At 36.1% G+C, this 13,983-nt stretch overlaps 1 protein-coding gene across 7 annotated transcripts in view; it reads left to right on the forward strand.

Annotated features, from left to right (window-relative positions):
• ACACA (acetyl-CoA carboxylase alpha) overlaps positions 1-13,983 on the forward strand; it is a 242,740-nt gene that overhangs the window by 132,292 nt on the left and 96,465 nt on the right. For all 7 annotated transcript variants that reach the window (XM_023522859.1, XM_023522860.1, XM_011379399.2 and 4 more), the window contains 6 exons: positions 216-359; positions 1,147-1,243; positions 2,161-2,268; positions 6,500-6,556; positions 6,781-6,825; positions 13,035-13,076. In XM_023522859.1, the coding sequence (XP_023378627.1) occupies positions 216-359; positions 1,147-1,243; positions 2,161-2,268; positions 6,500-6,556; positions 6,781-6,825; positions 13,035-13,076 (493 nt within the window). The remainder of the gene's footprint in view (positions 1-215; positions 360-1,146; positions 1,244-2,160; positions 2,269-6,499; positions 6,557-6,780; positions 6,826-13,034; positions 13,077-13,983) is intronic.

The raw sequence follows: 13,983 nt of genomic DNA on the forward strand, positions 1-13,983 counted from the left end.
GTGTGTGTGTGTGCACAGGATGGGAGGTGATTTCAAATGAAAGGGTTAATGTGATTCTAGCAAGACAGCCTTATCCATTGTGGGTAAAAAACCAAATCTGCTCTGCAACCTGACCCTACTTCAGAGTTTCCTCCTGGCTTCTTTCCCTATTGTTTTTCTCCACATCCTTGTTCCTACCTTACTTGTCTAATGCACTTGATTGAATTATCATTTAGAATGTCCTTCTCCTCCAACCTCAACCACTATGGCATGACTCATGTAGCTAGTGTCAGCGATGTTCTATTGGACAACTCATTTACTCCACCATGTCAGCGGATGGGTGGAATGGTCTCTTTTCGGACTTTTGAAGATTTTGTCAGGTAAGACGTTGTGGAACTGTGTATATACAAGGGGAGCCTTGAGTGTCTGTATTTTGGGGTCTCAGATTTTTTGCCAAATGAGTAAAGGTCCCCAGAAGAGCAATGAGCCAGGTAAAGAGATGTAGCCCTTACTGTATATGCCCTCAGAGAGGTATATGTCCTTCCGTTTCTACCTCTCATTCAGACTCTACAAGCCCCTACTTGTTATGTGAGCCTGGTCAGAAAAAAAGAAACAAACAAAACCATCTTTTCCTTAGAGCTAACAGAAGAAGCTGTCTGTTCTGTGATGAGTGAAATGTCAGGAGAAATTAAACACAACACTAGAGTGAGCCCCACCAGAGACGATACATCTTTTGATTAAATGCATTCAGCATCTATCTCTTGATGTATACTGATGCATTACCCTAGGGGGAGGGGTAATTACATTGGTCTGTCACTGCTCCAGTCCCAGGCTCTTTCTGTTACTTTAAGACTGATGATGACAGCAGTGCTCATATCTTACATATGAAGAAAACAAAACAAAAAGCTTTAGATCATTCTTTTTTAAAAAGAAAAAATATATATGGTTTATTAAAGTTTAAACAATCCATCCTCCTAATTTCTGCCACTTGGTGAAATTTTGCATGTCACCTCTAGCCATTGGTAATTTTATTCAGTTGACTATTGAACACAGAGTAGAATAGATTGTTCTTTCAGACTGAGCTGGCAATGGCACTGTTAGTTTGCTGTCACTTAGGTTTTCTGCCACTTGGATTTTGATGGTGGTTGTTTCTCTGGTATCTTCCAGGATCTTTGATGAAGTGATAGGCTGCTTCTGTGATTCCCCACCCCAAAGCCCTACATTTCCTGAGGCAGGTCACACGTCTCTATATGATGAAGACAAGGTATTGTGTCCCCTTTGGGAGACTGCTTTGCTCCTTCAGATACAGGAATTATACTACATAGATACTATCTTTCTGACTTTGGAACATTATAGGGAAGAATTCATCTTTTTACCCTACTTTATATGATTTAATTTTATATGCCTCATCAAAGTATTTTTGGAAACAGGTAGAATATAAATTCTAACGTTAAAAAAAATATTAATTGAAATCTATAGAGGAGGCTCAGCTATATCCATTGCAGCTGCCTCTGGGTCTTTGAGTGTTGTTTCAAAGACTTCAGCTTTGGTTGCTTAATTCTTAGTCAGTGATGGCTTGTATATTTGCACAGTGGTGCTATTGTAGTCTTTAGGGAATGGTGGACTTTAGATAGCAGAAAAAATAGGCATTTTATTTAAAAATTTGTCCTTTTATTAAATTCTTTCTTTTCATTTCACAGTAAACAAATTGTTCTGTTGTTGTTTTTTTTTCCCCCTACCAGGATATTTTTCTATGGTTCGACACTTCTACTGTATGATAAATTATTAGGAAATATATTATGTGGGAACATGTTCAAATGGCTTCTTTCACTCATTTTTCTTCACATTCTGTGAAAAGATGTGGAAATTAGTTTCGTTCCCATTTTATTGGTGAAAAAGTTGAGACATAGTGGTCTTCAAGTTCATGTCAAGTCAGGATTTGGGGCTACCTCTAGCTAATGCCACTGCTGCCTTGTCTTTTAAAAATTAGATATTTTACTTTATTTGATCTCTGCTATAGATGTTTTGGATAGTAGTTTCAGTTTGTTTATTTGTACTAGTGGGCAAACCTAAATGTCCCATGGGGCATATCTCATTTTTTTCTACCAAGTACTATAATTTTTCTCTGTCTCTGTATTAGCCAGCCTCTTAATTTCTTTGTCTTGTGTCCTTGGGTTACAGGTCCCCAGGGATGAACCAATTCACATTCTGAATGTGGCTATCAAGACCGACTGTGATATTGAGGATGACAGGCTGGCAGTGATGTTCAGAGAGTTTACCCAGCAAAATGTAAGCCCTCAGTTGAGTGGAAACTGGTGATGGCCCTCTTTCCTGCTGGCTGTATATCATATCCATTCTGTGATCAGTCACTACTTTTAAGGCCTATCACCGATAATGACTATATCTTTTACATAATCTGCCTGTAGGGATAAAATTCCAAAGTGATTTAATAGTATATAATGAATATCTTCTCATATCAAGAAATATAGACCTCAAATAATTAAAACGTTTTAAGGAACATAAGTGTGGTCCTAAATCTTTCCCAGAGCTCCAATCTTAAACTTCTAGTCACCTGCGGAATATTTTCCTTTGATGGCTTAACTTCACAAGTCTATGTCCACACTCCCCTCAGGTTTCTTCTATGTCTTTCCTTCTTCTTCCTTGAAAATATCAGTTATATGTCTGTCCTCCTTTCAATTGAATATCTTGTGTTGACATCAAACTCTGTAGTTTAAACCTAAATTTCGATCATTTTCCTTCACCTCTTCTGAACTCCACCCCCCAAAAAACAAGTAACCAGACATTTACTCCCAGTTATTGAGAAATCATTGACTTCCTCCTTTTCCTTGCTGTGGCCTTGCTGTGAGACCCACATTCCATGATTCTACTCCTCTACCCACAATCTGTGTTTACCTGTATCTGGTCAGTCACCAAGGTCTGTTAGTTTTTTCTTTGTAGTCTCTCATACCTTTCTTTCCTTCCTTTTCAGTTTTTTTTTTTTAATTTCTACTACCATCTCTCTAGTTTAAACCCTTACCTCATACCTGAGACACTGCAGCAAATTTACTTGTGATCTACCTATCTTCCTTCACTCTCCCCCTCAAGATAGTTTTCATTCTGTTCACACTACAAAATTAAATGTCCAAAATGCCCCCTTACCAAGTTATTCTCTTATTACTGTGAGGATGCCTCTTTAGCGTGATAGTTAACGTCAGCCTATTAACAAAGGCTAATAATCTAGCCTTTGCTGTTCTGTGAAGACCTAAGTCTTTGTGTCTCATCGACCTTGTTTACTTTATCTCTTCTACTGCTCTTCGCCCGGAATGTTGCTCTCTGCTCTGCTCTGCTCTGCTCTGCTCTGCTCTGCTCTGCTCTGCTCTGCTCTGCTCTTCTCTTCTCTTCTCTTCTCTTCTCTTCTCTTCTCTTCTCTTCTCTTCTCTTCTCTTCTCTCCTCTCCTCTCCTCTCCTCTCCTCTCTCTCTCTCTCTCTCTCACACACACACACACACACACGATCCTACTTGTTTTAAAAACTTTCAGATTTCACCTCTTCTATGAAGACTTCTCTGAGTATCCCTAACTAAAATATATTTTTCTCCCTTTAATTTCTAATTGGGCAACATAAATTTATTAGCAGTCATAATAATTTTTATTTATAAAGAACTATTGGTGGAAAGTTTTTTATTTGCACTTTACCACAATCCCATGGGATTAGATTAGTCAGGAATTATTCCAATTGTAGACATGGGGAAAAGCTCAAGATCGGAGAGATTAATTAAGCCCTGATCACGAGCTGGTAGATGATAGAGCAAAAATTAGCATTTAGGCTTTGATGCCATCTCTAGGGGGCACAGATCTTGATACTTAAGTAAATAATACATTTTTAGCCCTAAAAAAGCTTCTAGTCTAGTTGGAGGGACTGGTTAGGCAGGCTCAAAACAATAGTCTGCATAGTTACATTTCATTGTGATACGTGATAGATGCCAAAGTGCCCTTAATGACAAGACACATTTCTTTGAATGGAAAGGTAATGCTAATGGTAGATACCCAGGGAAAGATGGTAACTTTGTGCTTAACATGTGTCTTAGCATTTGCCCCATGATACTTTCACAGCACATATACTGACCTGTGCCTGTTGCGGCCAACATGAAGAAAATGTACTTACCAAGAAGTTAAAATAGAGGATATGCTTTGGAATTTTTCTTTAGAAGAGAAATTTACCTTCTTTCTTGCCCTTGACTCATGACCACATACAATTAACCTGAGACCAGGGACCAAGGTAATCTTAGTTGAAGGAGTCCTAATGTTGTATATGGCTGCTGCTGCTGCTGCATGATGAAATAGTCCAAAATTTTCTTCCCAGGCTTTGAGGCACTAATTGCCCTTACTGTAGGCTTTTTTAAGATCTATATGTGTTGTATATCATCACATGTGGATTTAAAGAAGCAGTTTACAACATATACTTATTAATTGGCAATAAGAGATTATTTTTTTCCTTTTTGAGGCACAGAGAAATCCAGTGTCTTTGCCTTTGGCTATTCAGAAGGGTAAAGGTAAACTATGCCAACATTCCAAGCCTACGGAAGCTATTAACTGCATCAGATACTATGCTTATCCAGGAATATTTGAAAAAAAAAATGTAAAAATGAAGAAAAAGCAATTTTTTGAAAAAACTGAAGAGATAACTAGTTTTGTCTTTCACTTCATGATCATGCTTCTAGCAGTTTAGAAAAAGTTTCTTTTTTTAAAAAAAAGCACACATTAAACTATCAAATAGGTTGATCCAAATTGTCCAAATAATTTTCTAGTCCCAGCATGTCTTTTTTTTCTCTCGTAGAAATTAGGATCATATATTTGTAAATGACTTGTGGAGGAGATTGAAGCAGTCAGTGTAAATGGAGTTTCTCCAGGTGCTGACGCCTAATCGCTGGGTAATAGCTGTGGACTTGCTGTGAGACCCACATTATTACAATGTAATCAGAATCCTGTTGCTCTGCTGTTATTGTCAGCCACTTGTGGAATTTTAAAAGCAATAACAATTTTGACTTTAAATCATGGCATTATTAAAGTTATTTTCTTCCCTTGCCTGAACATAGCTATTGATGCTTGTCTTTGAAGGACTTGGCTGTAGTGGAATTCTTTGTCGGTGTCAGAAGAAATGTTTCTGTTCCTTGGCACACTGAGAGGTTGAGAACCACAACCAACTCACACCCACCCCTCCCTCTTTGCCTCCCTTTTCTTAATATGGTATCAATACTTGGTTATTTACTCTAACGGGTATATTGCTAATACGGATCATTGTTAAACGTGGTTGAACCAAAATTTATATTTGACAAGGAAATTTACTATTAGGAAATTTATTTTTTCAGTTATCTTTTGCTTATGTTAATTAATTTTATTGCTAAGCAATGCCAAAGCAGAAATGGTTTTCCAGTAGGAGGAAATGGCCCAGAGAATGTGCTTGTCTATATGGGGACACCAGTTTGGACATTAAAAATATATAGTATTGTGAAAGTCAAGAATCGATTCATGAACATATCTCTTGGTTAGAGTTATTGCAGGGAATGTGATAAAACTAAACTTTGGATGTAGGTTATGAAAATCCACGTATTTTTTCTGTTTGTGTTATTCATATATTTTCCCAAGTCATTTAACTAGTAGGATTGCTTTTCTACTTGCTGCCACATAACCCCTCTTTGTTAAGGACCCTTCAGATTATGTTGTTTACTTAGTTCATTAATCTGTTTCTTTGTCTCTGCCTTTTGAAATAAATGAGCAGTATAAGAAAGCTTAGATATGAAGGCCCAAGACTCATATAAGAGACTGTCTTGAAACTTCTGGTTTCTTTTGCCTTCTTATATACTGCTCACCTATGCCAAGTGGTGATGTGAATAATCACTAAATTTAAAAGCCTGTTAAACATTGCTTTTAGCAATTTTTAAAGAAATATTTTTTTTAAAATACCTTCATGTATAGTACAGGGGAAATGTTTTAGAAGAAATGAAAAGATCAGTATTTGTTAGGTTGAATTCTAGGAATGCTGTATCTGATGATAGGTGCTATCTGTAAACAACAGGTTAGAACCTGAATTTTCTGTTTTATGAAAATTCCTTCTTTTCCCTCTGACCTGAATGACCCAATTTCATTTAGCTTCTGTTTTGGTTTTAATCTTCACATTCAAACATGCCCAACCCTGTGACTTCTATAAGCAGAAATTATGTTGCGGTCTGCTTAGATGTGAATCAGTTCTTAAGAGAATTTAGGTAACTTCATATGAGCCCTTCCCATACCCAAAGTTTTCTCTCAGTTTTGTCTAGATCAGTATAAAACCTATTCCGTAAGACTTAGTCTCAGGAGCCAGGTTGAGATTTGTTTACTTGCAAGTTTGAAGGTTCTGAGCCAAGACAGAGATAACCAGAAAGGGTACTTAGCCCATTCAGAGCCTTACAAGGATTGAATGGGGTGAAATTTAAGATGAATGGAGATCTCATATATCCTATGTTTTACATGTTTCTTCATAGAAAGCTACCCTGGTTGAGCATGGAATCCGGCGCCTTACTTTCCTGGTTGCACAAAAGGTATTGGCGTGTGAATTACGCTTCTAATATATTATATGCTGCTGCTAGTATTTTAAAAAATAAAATAGTGGAATTATAATCATATGCTTAATTATAGAATTTATGCAGAGAAATAACTTTTTCTATAAATTTAAGAAAAATATCACCTTTTAATCAGATTGGTTTTAATTTTATTACTAATTGCCAGCTTCTGCTGTTTTTCCTTCTTTTCTTTCATTTGAAAGGATTTCAGAAAACAGATCAGCTATGAGGTGGATCAGAGATTTCATGTAAGTAAAAGGAACAGTAATGAAAGATTACTTAACTGCTTTTTGCATTTGCCACTGATTATTTAAACAGAATGTGTGTGAGTTATTTAGAAGGGCTGCACAGGCTTTTGGTCCCTCTTCTTTCAGAAAGTATTGTAATGCATATTCAGTTCTTCTACAGTCTTCTTCAAGCTAAAGGGTTTTTCTTTTTTCACCCTGTAACAAATTCTCAATATATTTCTGAGAAATAATTAAGGATGAGTACATGCATTTATCTGAATGAATGAGGTAGGAGTTAACTAGTAATTTGTTCTGCGTACATAGTGAATCAATAATCAAGAACTGCCAGTTGCACTTTGGGGTCATGGCTTTTACCAAAGACAGATTCAGGTTCTATTATTGAGAATTCTCAGTTCTGAAGAACAATTGTCTATTATTTAAAATGCCTTAGCAGAGCCTAGGTTGGTACTTTTGTCTTATGTTAATTCCAAGAGCAGAAAATAAGAATTGAGCGTTAAGTTGCTTTTTTTCCAATTTAACTGAATTAACCGTTAATATTTATGACATTAAAAATGTTATAGAAAAGAAAAGTAAGTTAGCCTGGTATCTAAACTATGGTATACCCATATACCCACTATGATGATAGCAGTAAGGCCAAAAATCCAGGTTGCAATCAAGAGGTCATTCTTTAATATGATCGTAGTCCAAAGATTTCTTTAAAAATTAATTCTAATGTAGCAGAGATTCCAGAGGATGTTAGGAAGTCCTTATTTTCCTAATAAGAACTTTATTTTGTTTTAGCAATTAAGGTAATTTAGTTTTCAAGCCCTGTTCATTTACAATAATGAAGATAACATCTGGGATTCTGGAAAGGACTTTCTAAACTCTAGGACCTATGTGTAGTTGCTTTTATTACTGTTTTGTTTATTAGGTCTCTGGCTCTTGACATTTTGTTTCCCTTCTCACAGTTCACCGTGTTGGTCTAGTCTGTAGAGAAACAAGAGCCTACTCTGCAAACTAAAGAGCTAAGATTTTCTGAAATGCTTTAGGAAATGCTGTGGACTGCACAACTCTCCTGTGTTATTGATGTCAGGAAGCCAAGCAGAGTACAGATATATATCAATCAATAGCTTTAGATAGGAAACTGGAAGCAATGAAGAAGTATGAGGAGCTTAAAGAGAACCCTGGGGCTTTAGGAAGAAAAATCAAGAGCTTAGAGAATAAAATTGATACTTGGGGATGGAATATGAGAGCCTGTGAATAAATACTATCATTGGTAGATGCTGATCAGAACTAAGGTAGACGTGCCAGAGCCAGACCCTGGATTTGGGAAGAGTATTAGGCTAGGTTCTTAAGCATTAGCATCATTATTTTTCTCACTGACTTTGGAGTAATATATTATTCTAGAGAATAATACTGAATTTATAAAATCGTTATCCTTTTTCCTAATGGTTCAGATGGAGTCTTCATATAGCATACTAACTGGTTTCCTATAATAAGCATTCCGTGATAAATTAAAACTACTAAAAATTTTTAAAAGCCAAAGCAATTAATTCTCATGGACTTTTTTTTGTGTGTTTTATATATGCAAAATGTCCTGTCTTATCGCTGAATCTGTGTCATGCCCTAGAGTATATCTACAGCTTTAAATAATTTTTTTCTCCCTGCTATGCTAAATATCTGGATTTAGGTTGAATAGAGACATGTATAGGCAAAATCTGCTAGGAAACGAGCCCAGCAGGGGGTCTTTCCCGGGAATCATTGACCAGTTCCTATTTATAGTGGCGCGAAGTGGGACATCAGTTATATTATCAAGTGACTTGATTTGTCACGAGTGTAGGAAACGTTGTTTTAGGACATAGAGAAATTAGAGTTTAGGTGTAGACTGGATTTTCTCTGAAGAGTTGCATTTTAGAGGATTTGGAGTGTTTTTATCTTAGACTCCTTAGAAATAATTAGTGGTTACACAGGGGGCAAGGGCAACTATTACTGAATTCCATCCAGGATCTATGATAGCCAGGAAGCCTTGGCAGGAGTTGTACAAATCTAGAGCTCACTGTCGTGGTGCTCCTATAAGTTCTTCTGCTGGTGGTAGCTTGCCATTCATGAAGGATGCTTAGCCTCTGTCATGTCGTCTGATGTGTGCTTGCCCCATAGTTAGTGTAGTGTGAAAAAGAGGAAGCTTTGCATGAGTGTTAGAAATGAATCCCTTGATCTCTCTGGCTTCTTGGTAATCCACTGTGATGTATGCAGTCTCCCCTGTTCTACAGTGCGAAATCCCTATATTATTGAATAGAAGAGCGAATGCATCCATGAGGGGGCAAGGAGAGGAGGAAGGTTACCAAGTTTAGTTCAAGAACAATATTGGCTGCTGTGGAATAAAACAGCTGTGCTGTTACACAGTCGTCTCTCAGACTGTTTCAGAACCAGAACAAGGCAAATGAGGGCCAGAGTAGAGGTTCCTAGAGAGTATACATGTTGTTAGGTATTTATTTAGATGCCAGTAAAGGCTATAAGCATTTATAAAACTTCATTGCTTAAACTTCACAGTCTCTAGAGAGCTGTCCATTGGAATGTCTGCTGCTACCTTAGTTTCTTGATTCTACCTAGAGACTGTTCTTCTGAGCTGGCGGTATTTACTAGCATTAAGGAGGCTTGGTGTCGAGTCTGTTTCCATAATCATCTAATTAAATCAAATACATATAATGGGATTTGACTAACTACTTAACATCGATATTTAAGTAGAAAGTTTGAGAAAAAAACATGCCTATTATTGTTATAAATATCTCCTCCATATTAAAAAAAAAAATTGAAGCCTTGAAAGCAAAAGAACAGGCTCTTTGAATTTTGCAGCTGTATAAGCTGCAGGTCTCCAGTTTCAAGTAGTATTAAGTCTTTGTTAGTTTCATTCACATTTCAGGTTCCAAAAAGTTAAGCAAAAGGTGCTAATTAAATGGAATATAAGTATTATACTTTTTGAAGCTTTCCATATTTTTTTCAGCCAAGTTTTGTAAAAGATACTAAAATGTCTATTTTCAAGATTTCTTCTTATCCTTTGCCACCTATGCAAAAGCATCAGGTCCAAAAATTGTGATGAGATTCTACATCAGTTTTGCATCTGTTAAGTTTCTCTTTTGTTTCTTGTTTATAAGATTTCCTGAGATTCTGCTATAAGTCACCTAGGAGATAGTTGTACTTTTACTGAGTTTATGTGAATGACTTCCACTTTAAAATTAAATGTTTGGGATTATTTGGACCTGAAGGCAGATTCCACTATTGAAAAGTTATCATGGTTAGAAGTTCATGTCTTTAAAAAAATTTTTTTTATATGTCAATTATATCTCAATAAGCTGAAAAAAATTGGTAATTCTCTTTGCTAGTAGATCAACTATTAGTTTTTCAGAAGCTTTGGTTTGGGTTTTTGTTTTAATTACAGTGTATATAATTAGTTCTCAGCATGTTGAGGTAAAAGAGAATTGCACCAGCAAGCTTTCAATTTCTTCATCTCATTAGGTTTTTAACACGATTATTAGTATCATAATCAGCTATGATGTGTTCTGTTGCAGGTTTTCACATTCTCTGATTTGCAGGGTGTCTTGATTGGCTAATTTAGGCAAATTATTTTGATTGTCTTGATGATGGTTGGCTGATTAGAACACAGCAGGGGTATAATTTCTTCCTGAGAAATGTCTCATTCTTTTGTTTTTTGGTACCAGAACACTAAGAGGGTTTTTCTTTGTGTACTTTCAATTATGATGTTTGCCCATAACAGTAGTAGAATGTCTGGAAAGCAATTACATTAGTGATAGAATAAGCATGAATGCTGTTAGTGGAAAAATTGCCAGTGTGAGGAGATAGGATGAAGGAATTTACTAAAACTGTAGGATCAGACTTTTGTATTTCTTCTTTCCTGTGTTTTCTGTGTTTTTGTGATTCTTGAGTGCCAAAAGAGGTGACTTTTTATAAAAGTCCTTAGACTTGAAGAATTGCTCATTGATCCTGCTTTTCCATTGCACAGAAGTTCTTGCCATCTTCTGGTCTGAATGCTTCATGCTTAAATTGAGAACTTTACTGTGGAGCTAAAAATTTACTCAAAAAGTTTTCCAAAGTTTGCTTATATCATCTCCATAACACCTTTTCTTAGCTAACCTTAATGAAAGTGGTTTTTCTGATTTGTAGTCTTTTCCCACATCTGCCAAGAATTAATCTCCTTCATTATTTGTGGTAAAGATGTTTCCATTCACATTGTTCGATTTTCATGCCTTTCAGTTACTACAAATTTTCTTGATTGGTTTAGTGGTAAAGAAAGCAGGAGAGTTTTTGGTTACTGTTATGTTTCTGAAGGAAAATGATTTTGGTCCTACAGTTGAACACACTTGAATAAATGGTATACTAAATAAACATTTTAATTAATTAATAGTTAAGGCAGAATACAAGAGTGTGTGCTTAAAAGACTGTATTATCACTTTCCTTGACTTTTCTTTGCGAAAATTTCATGGAAGGATTTTGTTACTCTTCCTTTTTGACTTGTTAGTCTTAGCTAATGCTCTGAAAGCTATACCTCTCAAGTATAAAACCAAAACTAGATTATATAAATCCCTGAGCATGAAACCTGACAATGCAGCCGCACATCTTCCTGTCTAACCTTGAAGTCATCTCATGTTTTCAGTATTTTTCAGGGGCATTAGAGAATTATTTAGAATGAAAACACCATTAGTAAAAGATCAGTGCTGTGTAAAATCCATTTTCAAAGGACTTTTAAAGACCCAGGCCTGGTCTTGCTAAACAAGCTCCTAGAAGCCTGTTAAATGCAGTTTTATAGTTAAAATGCCAAAGAAAATATAAGAAGATTTATTAACTCTGTAAGCTATAAAAATGTGCAAGTGAGGGTAAGGTATAATACCTGTGGAAGGTATTCAAGTTCTCAGTAAACTCAAGAACCACAAGTTTTCAGCATATTTTGTTTGGTTTTTGCTTTTTTAAAAAATTTCCGTGGTGGTTTTGTTGTTGTTGTTTTGTTTTTGGTCTCATCAAAGAGAAGTCCTCTAAATAAGGAATTTGGATTTTAACAAGAATAGAAAGGTACTACCCTATACTTGAGAGATAGAGTGGTAGAGATGAAAGGGCATGGTCTCTGGCATTAAAGAGACCCAAGTTCATGTTCTGGCTTTGTGATCCTGGGCATATCACTTAGTCATGGCTTCCTCAGCTGGAAAATGGGATACCTACCTCTAGAGGTTGTTGAGAGCATTCAAGGAGACAACATGTGAGAGCTCCTGCCACCTAGAAGGCTCTTATTTCAGTTCAGGTTTCCTTCATGGTTCCTAAAGCTTATTGAGGGATATTTAGGCAGCTAGTCCTGGTCTTTCTGCCTTGTACTAATAAGAGTTTCATTATATTGCACTCATAATGAAGAAGATGCCTAATGAAACCTCCTATAGAGGCAAATAGTAATGACTTGATTCCAACACTGCCAGTAGAGCTTCCCATCCGAGAAACAGGGGTATTTGGTGTTAATAAGTTAAATTTCAGAAACTAATGGACTCTGCTAATTGAATTCATCTTTGTTAATTAATAAGGTTCTAGTAAATTGGTTGCTTTCTTTTATAATGCCCTGCAAAAGAGCAGTAAGACCAAATGATTCCAAGTTCACTAGTTCCCCGCCCCCATTCTTTCTTATGCATAGAATGGTGGTGACCAGTGCAACATCTTATACTTTTCTTTGTCTCGAAACATTATTCTTTAAACCTTTGAAGTTATTGACTTGAGAGTGAATGTGGAAAAACATGAATTGAGTATTCTATGCTTTCTAGCTAGCTTACATTTTAAGAGTTTCTTAAGGGGAAACTTGGGAAATCAGTCCAGTAACTACTATTGCGGTGCTGCAGCATTAGGGTATATTGGTTTTATTTGCCAGATTGTGCCAACAGCAACACCAGGAAGATTTTTTTTTTTTTTACTTGGGAGATGAAAAAATACTAATTATTTTTTCCTAGGAGAAAGTAGCTATTGAAGTTAGGTTATTAGTGTGACGATTCTCAAATTTGGAAGTGGGGTCGAAGTGATGGTTATCCAGAGGATCATTCACATTCCCTGGGCTCAGCTTTGGTAAGGAGCGTGTTTTCTAGGAAACTGTCTTCTAGATGCTTGAGTGCTTCTGTACTGTGTGTTTATCCCCAAAGAGCCATAGCTATGAAGGACTGATACATTTCCCCCTTCTTTTAACACAGAGAGAATTCCCTAAATTTTTCACATTCCGAGCAAGGGATAAGGTAAGAACCAATTTCTCTCCCCGCTCCCCCCGCCTCCTTTTTTTCTTAAAAGCCCAAGAGTAGCTTATCTTTGCCATATGCTCTTCTTGCCATTTTTTTCTCTAGTCGACCTTCTGCTTCCCTTTGCCTTACATGTGTCTTAGAACTAAGGATTCACTTCTGAAAAAGTTTGGTTAGGAAACAATCAAATGTATTGTCCTACCCAAAGAAAGCAATAACTTTCAAAATCATCTTTATGCTTTAGGATGATCCTAATGATGTGATATGAAAGGACTGTTGTACATAAGATTATTCTTGTCACCTACAGACAGTTCATTTACACTCAAATCTTGTGTATGTGCATTAGTTTTTCAATTTTAAAATACAGAATTTCAGACCATGTTGGTTTGTTCCTTTTACCAGCTTGTATTTTTGGTGTTCTCTCTTCATTCACTCAATTACATGTACTCTGGAAAAACAATTTAATTTCAGCAAAACATACTGTAAATGTTAATACAACTCTTTAAAAAGATATATAAATAATTATGTATCTATGGATATAGTATGTTCCAAAGCCAAATATCTGTTTTTAAAAATTATGTGATGTTTGTCAGGTATTTACTATGTCCTTTTGTACTGTGTCAGAAATGATAATTGTATAAGACATAGATTTTGCTCATGAGTATTTTAGACTAGTTGGATAAACCCAAAACTCTGGTATGTGCGGTAGTTATTAATGTGAAGCAGTTTGTAGTTAATTGTAAAAAATGAATTATAAAGATATAAAATGCTATAGGAGTTCTGAGGGAATTGCTATTTTTGTTTGTTCCTTTGTTTTTAATGGAGAGCATCACCACTTGTGAAAGCATAAACAATGAAAGTTTGGGAAATAAATAGGTATTTTAGTGCCTAATCTTGTGTAAGCTAT

Source organism: Pteropus vampyrus, unplaced genomic scaffold, assembly GCF_000151845.1.
Source record: "Pteropus vampyrus isolate Shadow unplaced genomic scaffold, Pvam_2.0 Scaffold358, whole genome shotgun sequence".
Classification (NCBI taxonomy): domain Eukaryota; kingdom Metazoa; phylum Chordata; class Mammalia; order Chiroptera; family Pteropodidae; genus Pteropus; species Pteropus vampyrus.